Genomic DNA, 19,454 nt, shown 5'->3' on the forward strand with positions numbered 1-19,454 from the left:
TTGTACTTGTAATCCACTACAATGTTTTGAAAACTTTTTAGATTTAGATTGTTGTTTAAAAAACATAGGCTACACTAACCACTTCAGCCCCACTTCAGCCATATTTAAACTTTGGCAGATCTACTAGCTCACAATGCGACACTTTGAGCTTGTAGATCTGCTATTTTCCAATTATATCCCACATTGGTGCCTAAAATACTATATTTCTGAACAGGTCCTGTGGGTGGACACTGGACAGCCGTGTTCGAGGGACAGACCCTACCTGACAGACTGCAAGGTTTGTTTAAGTTAACCAACCTAAATTTGTATTGGGGTCATCACTTTCAATGCTTGTATATGCTGTATCCTGTATGAGTTCTCTCTCCTGATTGGATGAAAGTGGTCTCCCAAAATCAACCTACATTATATTTCACAATTGGAACAAATAGTCTCTGCTTGATTTACTATATATTGTGAAGTGGCTGGCATGCACACATTTTGTATTACCCTTAAAGACCGGGAACATATCTGTAATTTTACTTTTCTTTGCCTATTCATAAATAGCAGATCTGCAAGCTCATAACATGGCATTGAGTGTCGCACTATGAGCTTGTAGATCTGCTATTTTTGAAAAATCTTGAACATTTGCAAACATTTTTGTGTTTGTGTGGTGTTTAACTCCTAGAGTGTATAAATGTAACCCTTGGATACAATATAAATGGACCCGTAAGGGTCTATTTGGTTACATCTAAATACACAGAGATACTAGGTTATGGGGGTCTGGTCTAATGCATTGGCTAAAAATGGAAGTTCTTTGATATTACAATAGTTTGAACCACTGGTATCCAGGTGAAAAGTATTTGTTGCTTCAACTTTCTATAGAGTTGTCAGCTGACTGAAAGGTGATAATAAGGGGGTGATTAGAGGTGTGGCTAGGGGTTGAATAAATGACCCATTGTTGATTTCCATTAACAGGCCCTGATTGTGTCTCCTCTGTGCCTGTCTTATCTATTATGTGGCCAATGTTTCAGCACAATATGACAGTTTTCAAGATCTATCTTGGCACTGTTTCTTTGCTACTGTCCAGTTTATAGAAAGCTATATGCTGATAGCCATCATTGCTTTGTGTTTGTTTAGTAACACGGAACACCCTGTCTCAGTCTGCAGGTCCTTTTTAAACCAAAAATAAAGGGTGGGTTGGCAATTTCATCCAATCATAATCAATAACTTGATTGTATAGGCTGTGTCCTGTATGAGTTCTCTCTCCTGATTGGATGAAATTGGTCTCTCAAAATCACAATTTCGTTTTAAAGGCAGTTACTGTGTCACCTAGAAGGAGCATACTAACAGCACCCCTACTTAAGTAAGACTGTTTGCATTCTGGTACAGTGGTGTAGTCAATTGGTATGGTTGCTGTGTTTTCACGTTGTGGATGCAATGTATTATTTAGTATATTCATTTCCATTTGATAGTATGCTTTAATAAGTACCTGACAAACAAACATGCTCACTTGTGTGTGCCTAAGTGTCTTTGGGTCAATCCAGAGCCAGTGTTTATGGAGCCATTGCCAATATCGATAGCTTGATTTACTTATATTATGATAAGTGCTAGGCATGCCTGAATTTTGTATACCCTTTAAGACCGTTTAAGACCAGGATCGCTGTCATTTTAGATTTATTTGGCTATTCAAAAATAGCAGATATACAAGCTCATAGCGCAGTACCAAGTGAGCTTGTAGATCTGCTATTTTTGAAAAACTTGAAAGTTTTCACACATCTACAAGATCTACAAGCTCATTTTCTGAGCTTGTAGATCTGCTATTGTGCCTATATTGACATGCTCACGCCCTTGTGCGCAGACTGTGTCTGTCTATCTATGTACATTTGTGATGTGAGTACTGTACAGTGTTGCATTGCTGATTTAGTATGTTGGCATAGACAAATATTGTACTTATACTTCTATCCACTACATCTCAGAGGCTTGTAGATCTGATATTGTCCCTATATTGACATGCTCACGCCCTTCTGCTCTGACTGTATCTGTGTACATTTTTGGTGTGAGTACTGTATAGTGTTGCATTGCTGATTTGGCTGATCATAGCGCAGCACCAAGTGAGCTTGTAGATCTGCTATATTTGAAAAATCTTGAAAGTTTGCAAACATTTTTAACTCTGATCTGTGCTTCTGGGGATCCCTGGAACAACATATTTTGACATAAGGGTCATCTGCTAAATACATATCATATTGGGGGTCCTCTGCGAACATTTTTTAACTCCGATATGTGCTTCTGGGAGTTCCTGGAACAACATATTTTGAGATGGGGTCTGCGGCCAAATGCATATCATTTTGCGGGTCCTTCACATAGAAAGGTGGAGCACCAAGACACGTTGGAAGCTTGTAGATCTGCTATTTTTTACTCTTATTGTGTGACACTCTTGTATGATGAAGTAGGGCAGTGGTTCTCAAACTTTTATGTAGATGTACAGGCCGTAAATGGATAAAGTGCAAACACCAGGTTGAAGTCATGTTTCAGAGCTAGCTTTGTTAGCTACATGATTGTTTTTTATAACATTGTGTCACAATCCACCTCCACCATATTCTGTGAAAATTTGAACTTTTGTGATTAATAAACAGACTACTAGCCACTAACAGGAGAAACTAGGGCTGAGATGAGGTGGGTGTGTGTGTGTGGGTCACATATTGTCACACCACTCATTTAAAATAGCAGATCTACAAGCTCATTTTCTGAGCTTGTAGATCTGCTATTGTCCCTATATTGACATGGTCACGCCCTTGTGCTCAGATTGTGTCTGTCTATCTGTGCACATTTGCGATGTGAGTACTGCACAGTGTTGCATTGCTGATTTGGTATGTTGGCAGTTGGCATAGATGGACAAATATTGTACTTGTAATCCACTACAATTATTTGAAAACTTTCTTACTTTGTAGATTTTGATTATTGTTTAAATCTATCTAAACTTTGGCTATTTGAAAATTATCTCCCAAATTGGCAGACATCTGTAGCCATGTGATAACCAGGCATTATACATATTTGAAAATAGCAGATATACAAGCTCACTGTAAACGTTTAGCCTTATTATAAATGGCCGATCTACAAGCTCACTTGTCAGATTGTAGATCACTTGTGAGCTTGTAGATCTGCCAATGTCACTATATGCATTTAGTTTTATAATTTTGTCTAAAATACAGTATTTTTGATTGAAATTTTCAGCTGTGGCGTGGCTGTACACCGGACCTGATATCTTGGCCAACACAGCTGTGGACTGAGGGGACCATTCCACACTGCACTACTGCAAGGTTTGTTTAACATAACATGACACATGTGCAAATCAAAGCGTTTTAGATCTAACTATCTAATGTTTGCATATGGAAATTGTCTTGGGGTCAATCCATTGTTTTTAAGGAATCATTGCCAATATATATACTCCATGTAGCTTAACTCTTCAACTGCCATATCAATAGTGTGCCAGTGCTGCCAGCAAAAACGGTGATTTTACTGTACCTTTGAAAAATCATGGAATAATTTACGTGACTGCCGTCCTCACAGAGATCGGCGCATTACATGCATGGGGTTATCAAGATTCCCAGAGGGGTCCCCAAATTATTTCGTTGGTCCCCAGATTATTAGCTTAATTGAAACACTTTCTTTCTTTTTTAAATGCCAACTCCTATTATTTTAGCTTATATTGCACACTTTATTGTCTCCGCCAGGCCGGAAGGCATGCCTGAGACTGTTTTGCACCCTGTGTGTGTGTCATTCTGTCTGTGGACAGTCAATCTCTGGTACCGTTGGCTTGATGGCAGTGAAACTGTGCACACACGCTCTCTGTCTGGATGCCAGAGCAGAATTATGTCCCAAAAAAGTCATATGGGCCTGTAATTGTGCCACCAGGAGGCCGATTTTTGAAAAACACACTTTTGACCGTGCTCCTACACATGTTGTCTAAACATGACGCTAATCGGTACACAGTGTTTCTATTGTCATTAAACGAAACTGGTCTTTCAGATTTGTCATATGCCATCCTGATTGGCTAAGATTGCCTTCCAAAGTTTGCAGGAGTGCTCCGTTTTGAACAAAATGCCTCAAATCATGAACACGGCGTGCAATTTCTGTGACATTTTGCAAGTACATTCCCACTTGGCAGAGGAAGAAATGCCACTTGAAAAATGTCACGTCAGCCTCATGGTGGCGCTATAGCAGGTCGATTCATGTTTGTACCTATAACTGCACGATATGTGTAAAACTTTGTATGCACACTCCCTAGTGGCCAAGAAAAAGCCTTTGCCCTGCATTTTTCACATCTGCCTTTTATAGCGCCATCAGGTGGCTGACTTGTGTAAAACGTATTTTTGATATTACAGATTTTATCCAAATTGCACGCAAATAGTCATGTGATCAAGACGGATGTCTCTTGTCCAATGTCATCCGGTTCCAAACAACTGTCCAGGCCATGTCCAGGTCTCAGCGCAGTCCAGGTCCAGGTCTTTTAACGGATCTGACCTTTCATATTCCACCCTGATTAGCTAAGATTGACATCTAGAATACCACAAATCATTATAGCTCCGTCTGATTGCGGTGAAACTTTGCACGCACATTCGCACTACTTTGAGATACAAGTGCCACCCTCTTAACATTGCCCTATTATAGCTCCATCAGGAGGCCGTTTTTTTGCAAAACAATTGTTTTTAAATTAGTCCCACAAATGTTGTTCAAACATCACGCAAATCGGTACACATTATCTTCATAGTCAAGTGATCAAAACAAATCTGTACAGTTTTTCATATTCATTCTGATTGACGAATTCCAAACATTGCTGGCCCATAATAACCTACCTGACCTGGTGGAGACCTGTGCTCCGAGAAGCACTTTCTCTAGTTGCATTCTGTTGCCACACATTTTAAAAAGGTCATGACTATATAGGATCCAATTTGGCCAAAGCTGTCAACCATTTTTAATCAAAAAATTCAAATGGATTACAACAAAATGGTTACACCATTACTCTACAGATAAATGGTAACATTAGTGTTTGCAACAGTAAACTTATGAATTAATGCATTATTTTCCCACACTGCTTTACCTAAGATAAACTATGCAGATGATATGCGTACTTCAATTCTATGGTGTACTCATCATATACATAATCTTTGGTATACATATATGCTTATGTGATACTTTCTCTCTTTACTTAGACTTCTCCAAATGTTTTGGTTAATACTGTATACAATCTTGAATAGTTAAAGTTCAACAAGGGAATGTCAGCTTTGTCTGTTATAGCCATAATAGCATAAATGGTAGATGGATATGAATAAAATATATATGCACCATACATACAAATGCAGCCATCCAGGGTCCTGGTGAATCATGACCATAAAACGTTTTTTTCTGTGATTTATTTATTTTATATTTAATTATATGATATACTATATTTAATAAATAACCTTTGTTTTGCCGTTTTCAAAAAAGTTTTTTCACAAAATCGAACGTTTTATGGTCATGATTCACCAGGACCCTGGATGGCTTGATTCTAGGCTTAAATTAATTGATATAAATATTTTTGGAAATGTCAATGGGAAAAATGCATTGAGTATTTTGCAGTGGAACCCAGAAGGGGCGGGAACTGCGATGCTCTATTGTAGCGTATAACACTTCAAATGGCCATGCTTCAGTGACCCATGCTCATAGCAGTGCAACATATAACTAGGTTTGAAGGCTGCGCAGCGGCCTGAAAATCTACTGTCATAAAATGTAATTATATTGTAAAACTATAGCGCTATTCTGAAATTGTTCTCTCTTTTTTTTCTAGAGTTCATCAGATCGGAACAGCTCTTCAAGTGACTTTTTAACGGTAAGTAAGTTGATTCTAGATGCCTAGAGTGATTTGTGACTAATGCTACACTAGTATTGAAGGTTGTTTTTTGGTAAAGACAGTACATTTTAATAAAAGTTCAAATCTAAAACTCGGTGACATCATGCCTTGTCGTGGGAAGAGATCTTTCGCTAAAAAGAAATGCTGGGAAGCTAAAAAGGCCCATACAGATTCACCAAACAGTTGCACAGAGGTCGATGAAGGGACACAAAAGACATATAGTCCAGCCATGGAGCCTGTGGTAGAAACAGCTCAGCAACATGCACAGTCTGATGTTGAAGACAACATTGGCGAGGCCATGGACCTTTCCAACAATGACCCTGTACAACAAGCATGCACCGCGCCACCCTCTGTGAAATCTGTGCAGGCATCCAAAAGCCAAAATCATCATAAGTTTTCCCAAATGTCAAAGAATCGGCAGTGTACATGCATGGGTCTGACATTTTTGGCACACCAACATGAAGGTCTTGACTTGAAGATGGATGATCTTGACAAGATACTGGACAAGGGAGACAGTCTGTATAAAAGAACAATAGAAACACTAAAAAGACAAAAGCTGTTTAAGTCATGCCAGCTGACAATGGAGGAAGTACCTCTCAAGGTGGAAACGGAACACAATACTTACTCTGTGAAAAAATCTACCGTGGACATGGGATATATGAGAGCTGAGGGAGAGCCCTACCGACGGCATTGGTGGCTGAAGCTTCAGGAAAGACTTAAGTGTCTGTCTGAGAATGTCAAATATGCACTCCTAACAGTATCACCACACACCATTGCTGTTTTTAGAGACAGGTCTGGAAGATATGGACTGTTTGACTCTCATCAGAGAAGTGCTGATGGCCTACCTTTGCCTGGAGGAAAAGCTGTAATGATGACCTTCACTCAGTTGGATGATCTGTTCGCTAAGATTGACCAGCTAATTGACTTCTCACATTCGTCAAACAAGATTGACAAAATGCAGTTTGACTTCATGCCAGTGACATTTGAACAGACAAATGCTAGGTCACCCCATCTGTCACCAGTGCAAGTTCATCCTGACAACCTGCATCACAAAGAGCCTGTCGATCTAACTAGCCAGGATGAAACAAACACTGGACCTCCAATCACCAAGCATTCTCTGCAGGCAGGCTATTCACCATCAACACAAGTGATGTCACCCACTACAAGTGAAAACATCAACAAAATGAGTAAAGCACGGAAAAAGAAAATAACGGAGAGACAAAGAAAAGATCAACTGCAATCTGATACCAAGGAAAAACCTAGGACTCCAAGGAAGGAATATATGAAGAAATACATTGCCATGAGATGTATAACAAATGAAAAATTCAAGAAACAGCAAAACAAATTCAAGAAGGCATATTTCAACAGGAGATTCAGTGAAGATGAAGTGTTCAGAGGGCAGCATCAGGTCAAGCAGAAGGCATATGGCAAAAGGAGGTTCAATGAAGATGAGGTTAGAGAGAAGAAGTCGGCTTATGGCAAAAGGAGGTACAATCAAGATGAGGTGTTAAGAGGGAAAAAGAAGGCTTATGTAAACAAGAGGTTCAGAGAAGATGAGGAGTTCGGGGAAAAGGTTAGGGAACACATGAAGTCCTACATGGCCTGCAGATGCAAAACGGACCCATTCTTCAAGATGCGCCGTGACATCCGACGTTCAATGAGAATAAGAAATAGATACAAGGACTTATGTGATGAACTGCGCAAACGGAGCATTGCTGTAAAAGCGATGAAAGATTTAGATACTGCGAGGATAGATTTAGCTCCCGCACCCCAACAGAATGAGCTACTACAAGGCGCTATAGCGAGTTTCCAGAAAGTCATAAAACATGGACCAACTTTTGTGTGCACAACGTGCCATCGGACTCTTTTCGCTGGTCAAGTGAATGTTTGTCATCGGTCAAATTACACGATCAAACCCGCCGTGGTTGCTGCCTGCTTAACAGGCAAATACCTTCATTCGTGTGATGATCAATGTGGAGGGCCGGAAGATTGCACTGTACCCGAAGAAAGGCGAAAAGAGTGGATTTGTCAATGCTGTCACAAAAGTGTAGTAGCAGGAAGAATGCCACGCTTGGCTGTCGCAAACAACCTAGAACTTGCACCCATTCCTCCAGAGCTCCGCCAACTCAATGTGCTGGAAAGACAAATATCGGCAATAGACATACCATTTGCCAAGATTCTCACACTTCCTAAAGGCAAACAGAGTGCTATATATGGTGCTGTGGTGTGCGTGCCAGCAGACGTGGAAACCACAGTAAACACCCTACCCAGAAGGCTCGACTCATCCCGTTTGTACAGGGTGAAACTGAAGAGACGTCTGCGGTACAAAGGCCATCATTTGTTTCACACTGTCAATATGACCAATGTCTTACTGGGCTTGAGGAAACTCATCGAGACACACCCCGACTACAAAAACATCACAATCCGAGATGATGAGAGCATCAACGTAGAAAATGTGGAGGGCCAGCTTGAAGACCTACCCAATGTTGAACTTGAAGACCTACCCACTGTTGAACAGACAGGCACAGACGAAGTCATGGACAGTTGTGACGACGCCGAAATGATGGAAGTAGCCGATGCGACTGAAACTCTCGACCCATCACGGAGAGGGGATCAACATCCACCCACTGCCCAAGATGAGCAAGATGCGCTGAGACCTGGACATGGCCTGGACAGTTGCTTGGAACCGGATGACATTGGACAAGAGACAATGACATACGGAGATGGCATATTCTGCATCGCCCCAGCTGAAGGAAACAGGCCTGTCAGCTATAGCACAGCCCCTAACCTCGAAGCAAGGGCCTTCCCTACATTGTTTCCAACTGGAGAAAACACGTTGGATCGTAAGAGAAAGCTCAAACTGACACCAAGCAGGTACTTCAACGCAAGGCTTTTCAATGTTGATGATCGTTTTGCGAGAGACCAAAGCTATCTCTTTTTTGCCCAGTTTGTTACAGAGACCCACTTGGCAAAAAACACCATCTCAATTCAATTGAGGAAGGGCAAACCCTTTACCAAGGATGGTCGCAGGATCTCCAACAAGATGTTGCAGGACAAGCATGAAGTTGAGAGACTGGTCAGAAACCGGGATGCAACAAGGTTCATGCAACCCCTGAGGGGGACGCCAGCCTACTGGCAGAAGACCATGTATGATTTATTTGCCATGGTCCGTCAGTTAGGCCCACCTACCTTCTTTTTGACCTTAAGTGCTGCAGAATTCAGATGGCCAGAGGTCATAACGGCAATAAAAGCACAGCAAGGCCAAATTGTGGATTTTGACAAGCTGGACTGGAATGAGAAGTGCGACATCCTCAGAAGCAACGCAGTGACTACCATGCGAATGTTTGACAAGCGAGTTCGTTCTGCGTATACAAAACTGCTGTTGTCTGATGCTCGCCCTATCGGTCACGTCATAGATTATTTCCATAGAATAGAGTATCAAAACCGGGGTTCGCCGCATGTTCACGCCTTAATGTGGGTAGCCGACGCCCCCAAACTTGGAGAAGACTCGGACGAGAAGATATGCGAATTTGCGGACCGCTACATTTCGTGCCAGCTGCCTGATCCAAACGAAAATCCTGTGCTTCACCGAATTGTCCAAGAAGTTCAGATGCACAGCAAAAACCACACAAAGTCCTGTAAGAAAGGTAACAAGACATGCAGGTTTGGATTCCCCAAGGCACCAGTGGACACAACCTGGTTAACTAACCCAACGCCAGTTGATCCAATGGAGGAAGTCATGGATGAAGAAGAAAGGGGCGCAACAGGAGGAAATGAAGGAGCAAACGAAAGTGCAAAGAAGAGTACAGAAGGCATAGGCAAACAACAGAGGGCAAGAGCACAAGCTGCTTTGGCCAAACTCAAACCTCTGTATGATCTACTTCTGGACTTGCCATCAGAACTGACCGACCTCTCAGAGTTGCTGGCAAAGTGCAATTTGACTCATGAAGAGTACGACAGCTATCTTGAAGACTTGAGGAATGTCCAGGTCCTCTTGATGAAGCGTGGAGTCAAGGACTGCTATGTGAACAACTACAACCCAGTTTTGCTGGAGGCCTGGAATGCCAACATGGATATCCAGTTTGTCCTGGACCACTTTGTTTGCATCTCATACATGCTGTCCTACATATCCAAGGCCGAACATGAGATGGGTGAGCTTCTGAAACAAGTAGTCGAAGGCATAGACCCCACAAAAGTGACCGAAAGGGGTGCAATGAACGAACTTGTTCACGCATATGTGAAAAACAGACAGGTTAGCTCTCAGGAGGCAGTGGCCCGAACTTGCAGCTTGCAATTGAAGAAATGCTCCCGCGAAGTTGTCTTCCTCCCGACGGATGACAATGCAATGAAAATGAGCCTCCCGCTCAGCTTGCTGCAGAAAAGACCAGCCGATTCGAACCAAGTGTGGATGTCAGGGCTTCTTGACAAATACAACGCCAGACCCAAAACACTGGTGTTTGACAACATGTGTCTAGCAGAATTTGCATCCGAGTACAGGATTGTGTACGGTAGCGAAGCAAAAAAGCCAGATTGCCTGAAGCTGTCTGACAACATGGGAACCATTAAGAAGCGCTCGACGGATGGCCGACCCGCAGTTATCAGATACGCGAAGTTCTCGGAACAGAAGGACCCCGAGAAATACTTCGGCAACTTGCTGAAGGCTTACCTTCCGCATCGCTATCAGACCACACTGAAAACCGCAATCTTCCCCACCTACAAGGAGTTCTACGACTCTGCGTCTGTGAAAATACCTGGACAAAAATGGACATGCCGCGCAAATGCCATTGTTGATGAGAACAAAATGAGGTATGAAAAACACAGCAAATCGATGGAAGAAGCATTAGAGGAATTCATGAAGCATGGCCCTGCGGAAGATGCGTGGGCCAACATTGCCCCAGAAAATGAGCTCGAGCGGATGGAATGTCTTGCCGAACAAGATCAAGATCCACAGGCAGACGACGAACAAGACGACGTCCCAGAGTTCAGTTGTCAAGAGGTGGGTACAATTGTTGGTCACAGGGTATCGGCTCCGCAAATGAGCCTCGATTATCTGCGTTCAATGTGTCGAAACCTCAACCGGACTCAAGCCTCCATCTTTCACTCTGTACGTGAATGGTGCTTCAAGAGCGTACTCGACCAGAAACCCGAACCCTTCTTCTTCTTTGTCACTGGGGGTGCTGGAACTGGCAAATCACACCTGATCAAGTGCATCTACGGTGAGGCAACACGGATTCTCCGTCGACTCCCCAGACTGTTTGAGGAGACGGATGCATCCATGCCCACAGTGCTGCTGTCTGCGTTTACAGGAACTGCGGCATACAACATCGCGGGAAACACACTGCATTCCCTGTTGAAGTTGCCAAGAAAACTGAAACCACCCTACATAGGACTGGGAAACAAATTGGATGACGTGAGGGCAAAGCTGGGAAATGCGGAGATCATCGTCATAGATGAGGTGTCGATGATTTCAAAGGCTATGTTTATCTACATCCACTGGAGACTGCAAGAGATTAAAGGCAGTAAGAGGCCATTCGGCGGCATGTCGGTACTTGTAGTAGGCGACTTTTACCAGCTCCCTCCAACGTCAAGTGGGAAACCGCTCTGTGTGCTCGAGGAAGGCAAACCGGACCTTCTGCTCGAACACTTTCAGATGATCACGTTGACCGAGATCATGCGACAGAAAGATGATCTGCCCTACGCAGAGCTTCTGAATAGGTTGAGAGTCAAAGCGAAGAAGGATCCGCTGAGTGACGGAGACAAAGCACTCCTTGCTCAGAGAGTGACTGTGCGTGACCGTTGTCCTAAGGATGTTGTGCACATCTTCGCAACCAACAAAGAGGTGTCCGAACACAACGCCAAATCTTTGTCTGCGCTCCACAGCCACATCGTCAACATACCCGCGGAAGACTACAAGCAAGTCCATAACCACAAGACTCGCCTTGCCAGTCCCTGTACAGGAGAGCAGAACGATCTTCTTGACAACTTGCAGGTTGCAGAAGGCGCCCCAATCGTGATCATCAGGAACATAGATGTGGAGGATGGCCTTGTGAACGGGACATTTGGCAAGATGGCTAGTGTAGAGATGCACGTAAACGAGGACGGGAGTAGAGTAGCCAAGCTTTGGCTTGTAGTAGACAAGCCTGAAGCAGGACAGAAATACCGGAAAACTACACCTGGCAGTACACAAGTGTACGTCGAGAGATATGAGGAACACCTGAGCAATAACACGCTTCGTAGGCAATTTCCCATCAAGTTGGCATATGCTTGCACAGCTCACAAAGTCCAAGGCATGACTACACAATCTGCTGTGGTTTCCTTGAAACGGATCTTCCAACCAGGCATGGCCTACGTTGCCCTCAGTAGGACAACGTCATTGCAAGGATTGTACATCATTGACTTCGATGCGAAGAAAATCTATGCTGATCCTGCAATCACAGCTGCCCTGGAATCCATGAAGACCGCCTCACTGGACAGTGTTATGCCACTGTTGAAGTATCGAGAGACGACAGGCCAGGCGCAAACACTCGCGATTGTCCATCACAACACGCAAAGTTTACCGGCACACATTCAGGACATCAAAAAACATCACGAACTGACCCATGCAGATGTCCTGTGCTTGACCGAGACGCATCTCACCGGCTCCTTTGTGGCTGACAGTCTCCAATTGGATGGATACACCATGTTCAGCCGCAACAAGCACATCTCGTACACCAGCCGTCCTGAACGTGCAGAACAGAATGGCGGTGGCGTCGCTGTGTATGTGAAGGACCATTTCCAGGCATGTGAAAAGCGTTACCTACACAATGTGACAAACCTCGAGTTTGTGGTCGTCAAGATAGAGTCCCCTGTCAAGCTTCTGATCGCTGCAGTGTACAGACCACCACGTTACGATGACCCGTTCATGGAAAATCTGAAGGCGCTTCTGGACTCCTTAGAAGTGATGGACCACCATCCCATCGTAGTCTGTGGTGATTTCAACGAAAATCTACTGGCCAGTGTAGGTACTCCGATAGCGATGCTGCTCGAGTCCAGAGGATACACACAACTGATCAAGGAGAAGACTACTGACAAAAACACGCTGTTGGATCACATTTACATCTCAAGACCAGAGCAATGTCTACAGTCTGGAGTACTACGTACGTACTACAGCTACCATGATCCTGTGTATTGCGTATTATCCTCCGATCAGGACTAGTGCACAGCCTGCAAGACAAGCTTGCAAACACTGGAACCATGTAGACCTTAGTTTCAAGGACATCGTGCTCTTTCCCACCAAACGCATTCTGACCTGCTCTTATATATCACATCTGCCGCACTCAATAACAAAAGGATTGCGAACAATGGAACCTCTTGATCACCAACCCTGTCATTGGATATATCACTGGAACATGTGAATGAGCTGCCCAAATAGTGGTCACCAGAGATGATCGTTTGACGGTATGAACTATTCATAGCCAACGCTACATCATTCTCTGGTGCCACTCCAGCGCAAAGTCTCATCTGCCACACTAAATAACAAACGGATTGCGAACAATGGAACCTCTTGATCACCAACCCTGTCATTGGATATATCACTGGAACATGTGAATCAGCTGCCCAAGTAGTGACCGGGCCTCATCGTAGCCGCATCTATACTTTGGAATCTCCCATTACGCAGCAGCCAAATCTCACCTTTTTTCTCTTGTCGCTAGTATTATTCATATTGTAGCATTGTTTTGTCTTTTTTCATAATTACTGATTGTGAAGCATTTGTTTGAAAAGAACACTAACACTTGTTTCCCTGTTTTTCAGAAGCCGTCCAGCACTGATATTGTTTTTGCCTTTAACCTTTTTCTACATTTCAGGAATGTTCTTTGTGAATAATTGTCATATTTCTAATTGTCATTTATGTTGTGGCTCGTGAACCGGTAGTACCCAATTTCTATAAACACAATATTGGCCATCCCTGAATTTAATAACAAACTCACACATAAAATAATCAATTCTAAAAAATGCATAACAAACTATTTTGGATTGTATACTGCCTTTTCATGACCCACTACCTTATATTTACATGTGCATGTTGTAAATGTTTTAACTCACCATTTGTTTTTAGGGCTGTAAGACTGTAACACTTATTAGGACTAAATTATTTTTTAATAAATGTTGTCAAAAAATTTAATTTTATTCAAACAGCCAATATACAAGCATTAAAATAGGACTTAATTTCTTAATTAAACTAATAAATGTAATCCCAAAATAATTATGGAAAATGTTACACATTTATTCATTGATAAATACAAAATTAGATATCTACAAAATACACTTTGAGATAATTCACTTAATCAATATAGTTGCAGCCCTAAAAGTTTTACTTATTTTTCAGAATGTTAAATTTCTTAGTTTGTTTAATATATTTACCAGGAGCTTACTTGATCGCCTTTTTTAACAAAGGGGTCGGTGCAAGAATTTTTTCCCCGTGCACTCCTAAATTGGCTGAAATAGGAGGCGGGTTTTTTGCTTCACCCTGGAAAATATTGAAATTACTTAAAGGTTAGAATATAATTTTGGACAATAACAGTAATAGTAGTAATAATAATAACCATTATAGCATCAATAATATATCTGTCAATAATAATAAACTGTTTACAGGCATTGTAAAAGTTATCATAAAATATAATTTGTTTAATTGTCACTAATAACTCATATTAACCTATATATATAGAATCATAAAATATGACCATAATTACATATATAATCATAATAACTATAGTAAAAATAATTGATAGGACATTATACCAAATATATTAATGGTGTTGCTTACAGTAAAGGTACCAATAATACAATTGTGTTAATAAATACTTTAAACTATATCTGCTCTGCTTTGTCTCTACTTATTTTTCTTTTTGCCATGTGTTTGAAAAGTGAATCTATATGTTTGGTAATGTATTTAGTCACATGTATTTAACATTTACAATGAATACAGATGTGTTTTTACTATTCACAATCAGAAGGGTTCTTCACTACTAAAGCTGAACAAAAAGTGAAACTTTGGAATGTAACATCTCATTAATGCCTAAACCCATACACAAGTTGTTCGTTTAACTGACAATAATTCTTGCCTTCTATAATTTGGTGTTTTAAGCTTGTAATTGAAAGTGTCAGACTATAATCTCTGCCTGCTGGACAAAATGGACTTCAATCCCTCTACTGTGTGTAAAATTGTGAAGCAATCTACATGGACATTAGAGCTTATCCAAAACTCCTGCCTGGTAATGACAAGTCTGTCACAATGTAGGCTAAACAATAGTTTTTCATTGTGGTATTGACACCATTAAGTAACACTGATGTGCCTGATATGCTGGGGAGTATCTATCCTACAATATACAAAATGGTATGGCTACTAGCCAGGTCGACAAGTATCGTAATGGTTCCACATGTATTATATGGTGAGACATTCACAAGTACATTACAAGGTATTTAATATCTATTATCAGGTTGGGGAAAAAAGGTGCTGAATCTTATACTAAAAACATGACATAATATAAGTGTGGGGAAAATGTGAAATGTCTTCCGAGTATTTACAACTTGTTTGCAAATCGCAGATATGCCATTTACTCTATATACACAGGGTATTTTCTCCTCACAATGTCTCAGATCAGAACAATAAGGTTTAAAAAAATGGCAAGTCTGCTTTAATAATTTATTTTGAGACCTATAACACCATCTGTTCCACTGGGGACTGAACTGTGAACTACTATGTGACGATGGATTCCTTGGACTCCCATGGCCGCAACCCAGAACTCTGCGTCGGCGCAACCACACTTTGCAATTGCCCTGAATTGCGACGCGTCTAGTTAGTGTGGTTGCCCTAACAGGGCAACCAGACTATAGTACTGGATGTTCTTTATTAATCCGGATAAACAATACTTCAAACTGCTATTTCTCCCACAGTTTTTATCTCTCAATGTTGTGCCATATCTCAAAATGACCGTCTTGACCTGGAATCGTGCGCTTGTATTTTGCTAAGAGATTGGTTAAATAGTTTAATTGATATTGATTTATTAGTGCATTAAATTTCCCCATCCGCTTTAATGTAAAAGTGAAAAAACTCAAATTCAAGTATTTTTTTCTCAGAAACCGTAAGAGCTAGAGTTACCACATTTGGAGGGGAGGTTCATAATTTAGTCCAAAATTATTTAAAAAAAAATCACACCAATCGGCCACATGGTGGCGCTATAACAGCCCCCTTTACGTTTTGGCCTATAACTCTTGAACCGTAGGTCGTAAAATCAAAATTTCTTTTCACCTGGATTCCTTGGGTCACGACGCATCTCCCCATATAGGCCACGCCCATTTGCGTCTGGATAGATTTTTTGATATTGATTTATTAGTGCATTAAATTTCCCCATCCACTTTAATGGGAATTGCAAAAACTCCCATTCAAGTATTTTTTTCTCGGAAACCATAAGGGCTAGAGTTACATGACTTGGAGGGGAGGTTAATAGTTTATTGCAAAATTATTTAAAAAAAAATCACACCAGTCGGCCACATGGTGGCGCTATAACAGCCCACTTTACCTTTTGGCCTATAACTCTTGAACCGTAGGTCGTAAAATCAAAATTTCTTTTCACCTGGATTCCTTGGGTCACGACGCATCTCCCCATATAGGCCACACCCATTTGCGTCTTGATAGATTTTTTGATATTGATTTATTAGTGCATTAAATTTCCCCATCCACTTTAATGGGAATTGCAAAAACTCCCATTCAAGTATTTTTTTCTCGGAAACCATAAGGGCTACAGTTACATGACTTGGAGGGGAGGTTAATAGTTTATTGCAAAATTATTAAATAAATAATTACACTAATCGGCCACATGGTGGCGCTATAACAGCCCCCTTTACGTTTTGGCCTATTACTCTTGAACCGTATGTCGTAAAATCAAAATTTATTTTTCCCTGGATTCCTTGGGTCACTACGCATCTCCCCATATAGGCCACGCCCATTTGCGTCAGGATAGATTTTCCGCCATTTTGAATTTACTTCAAAACACACTTTTTGCACCTTTTCCTACAGATTTTTTCCAAATCTCACAAAAATCGGTACACGTGATTTATGGACCCATGCGATAAACCTATCCAAACGGCATTTTGATAGTCCTTACCGTTCGTCCGTAATTGGCTTCCAAAGTTAGTGGGAAGGGCCCGTTTTACCAAAAATCACAAACAAAACGTCCAATCGATCCCAAATTTAAATCACATGTCGAAGGTGGTTTACTCAACAAATCCCCAAAAGCATTTCCACTTTGATCCATAGGGCGCGCCACAACTGTGCAAAACGTAACCGTTTGATGCAAAAACATGATTTTTAGGGGGATCACTCCTCTCAAATTGAAAAGCAGGTGATGTCAGGAGTGACATGACGATGTCATTGGCCCGCTACATTTGTGGGAGGGGCCTATTTATTTAGTGGGAGGGGCCTATTTCTTAAAATCAAAACGCCATATATCACAAACGCAGGATCCAATCAGCACCAAATTCGAATGGCACGTCGCGCGGCCTCCGACGGTATTCCTCCAAGCGCATTCCTCAAGTCCCGGCGGCGCCGACCTGCGACCGGCGTCGGCGCAACCACACTTTGCAATTGCCCTGAATTGCGACGCGTCTAGTTAGTGTGGTTGCCCTAACAGGGCAACCAGACTATTGTTCTTGATGAACTTTATTTCATGTTCTAGATAAACAATACTTTAGACCGCATCTCCTCCCACAGTTTTTATCCCCCAATGTTGTGCCATATCTCAAAATGACCGTCTTGACCTGGAATCGTGCGCTTGTATTTTGCTAAGAGATTGGTAAAATAGTTTAATTGATATTGATTTATTAGTGCATTAAATTTCCCCATCCGCTTTAATGTAAAAGTGAAAAAACTCAAATTCAAGTATTTTTTTCTCTGAAACCGTAAGAGCTAGAGTTACCAGATTTGGTGGGGAGGTTCATAATTTAGTCCGAAATTATTGAAAAAATAATTACACTAATCGGCCACATGGTGGCACTATAACAGCGCCCTTTACGTTTTGGCCTATAACTCTTGAACCGTAGGTCGTAAAATCAAAATTTCTTTTCACCTGAATTTCTTGGGTCACGACGCATCTCCCCATATAGGCCACGCCCATTTGCGTCTGGATAGATTTTTTGATATTGATTTATTAGTGCATTAAATTTCCCCATCCACTTTAATGGGAATTGCAAAAACTCCCATTCAAGTATTTTTTTCTCGGTAACCATAAGGGCTACAGTTACATGACTTGGAGGGGAGGTTAATAGATTATTGCAAAATTATTAAAAAAAAATCACACCAGTCGGCCACATGGTGGCGCTATAACAGCCCACTTTACCTTTTGGCCTTTAACTCTTGAACCGTAGGTCGTAAAATCAAAATGTCTTTTTCCCTAGATGACGCAACTCCCCATGTACGCCACGCCCATTTCCGTCTGGATAGATTTTCCGCCATTTTGAATTTTCTTCAAAACACACTTTTAGCTCCTCCTCCCACATATTTTGTCCAAATTTCACAAAGATCGGTACACATGATCTCTGGACCCATGCGATAAACGTCTCCAAGCTGAATTTTGATAGTCCTTACGGTTCGTCCTTAAATGGCTTCCAAAGTTAGCGGGAGGGGCCCGTTTTACAAAAAAGGCCAAAAATCACAAACAAAACCTCCAGTCAATCCCAAATTTGAATCACATGTCAAGGGTGGTTTACTCAACGGATCCCCAAAAGCATTTCCACTTTGATCCATAGGGGTGCGCCACAAATGCGCAAAACGTAACCGTTTAATGCAAAAACATTATTTCGGGGTGGATCGATCCTCTCAAAATGAAACGCAAGTGATCTCATGAGAGACGTGACAATGTAATTGGCCTCCGACAGTATTCCTCCCAGCGTATTCCTCGAGTCCCGGCGGCCGCAGCCCACGACCGGCGTCGGCGCAACCACACTTTGCAATTGCCCTGAATTGCGACGCGTCTAGTATTAACATTGTTCTTGAACAATGTTAATAAACAATATTTCAAACTGCATCTCCTCCCACAGTTTTTATTCCCCAATTTCGTGCCATATGTCAAAATGACCGTCTTGACCGGGAATCGTGCGCTTGTATTTTGCTAAGAGATTGGTTAAATAGTTTAATTGATATTGTTTTATTAGTGCATTAAATTTCCCCATCCGCTTTAATGGAAAAGTGAAAAAACTCAAATTCAAGTATTTTTTTCTCAGAAACCGTAAGAGCTAGAGTTACCAGATTTGGAGGGGAGGTTTATAATTTAGTCCGAAATTATTAAAAAAAATATCACACCATTCGGCCACATGGTGGCGCTATAACAGCCCCCCTTATGTTTTGGCCTATAACTGTTGAACCGTAGGTCGTAAAATCAAAATTTATTTTCACCTGGATTCCTTGGGTCACGACGCATCTCCCCATATAGGCCACGCCCATTTGCGTCAGGATAGATTTTCCGCCATTTTGAATTTTCTTCAAAACACACTTTTTGCACCTTTTCCTACAGATTTTTCCCAAATCTCACAAAATTCGGTACACATGATCTCT

At 41.6% G+C, this 19,454-nt stretch overlaps 1 protein-coding gene across 1 annotated transcript in view; it reads left to right on the forward strand.

The window, feature by feature from the left end:
* The window catches only part of LOC308077672 (uncharacterized protein), a 72,634-nt gene extending 58,068 nt beyond the window's left edge, over positions 1-14,566 (forward strand). The window contains exon 6 of the mRNA XM_080418523.1: positions 7,304-14,566. Within this exon, the coding sequence (XP_080274649.1) occupies positions 7,304-13,061 (5,758 nt within the window). The 3' untranslated portion in view covers positions 13,062-14,566. The remainder of the gene's footprint in view (positions 1-7,303) is intronic.
* The last annotated feature ends 4,888 nt before the right edge of the window (positions 14,567-19,454 follow it).

The sequence above is a fragment of the Gymnoscopelus braueri genome (genome assembly GCF_963280865.1).
Source record: "Gymnoscopelus braueri genome assembly, chromosome: 21".
NCBI lineage: Eukaryota > Metazoa > Chordata > Actinopteri > Myctophiformes > Myctophidae > Gymnoscopelus > Gymnoscopelus braueri.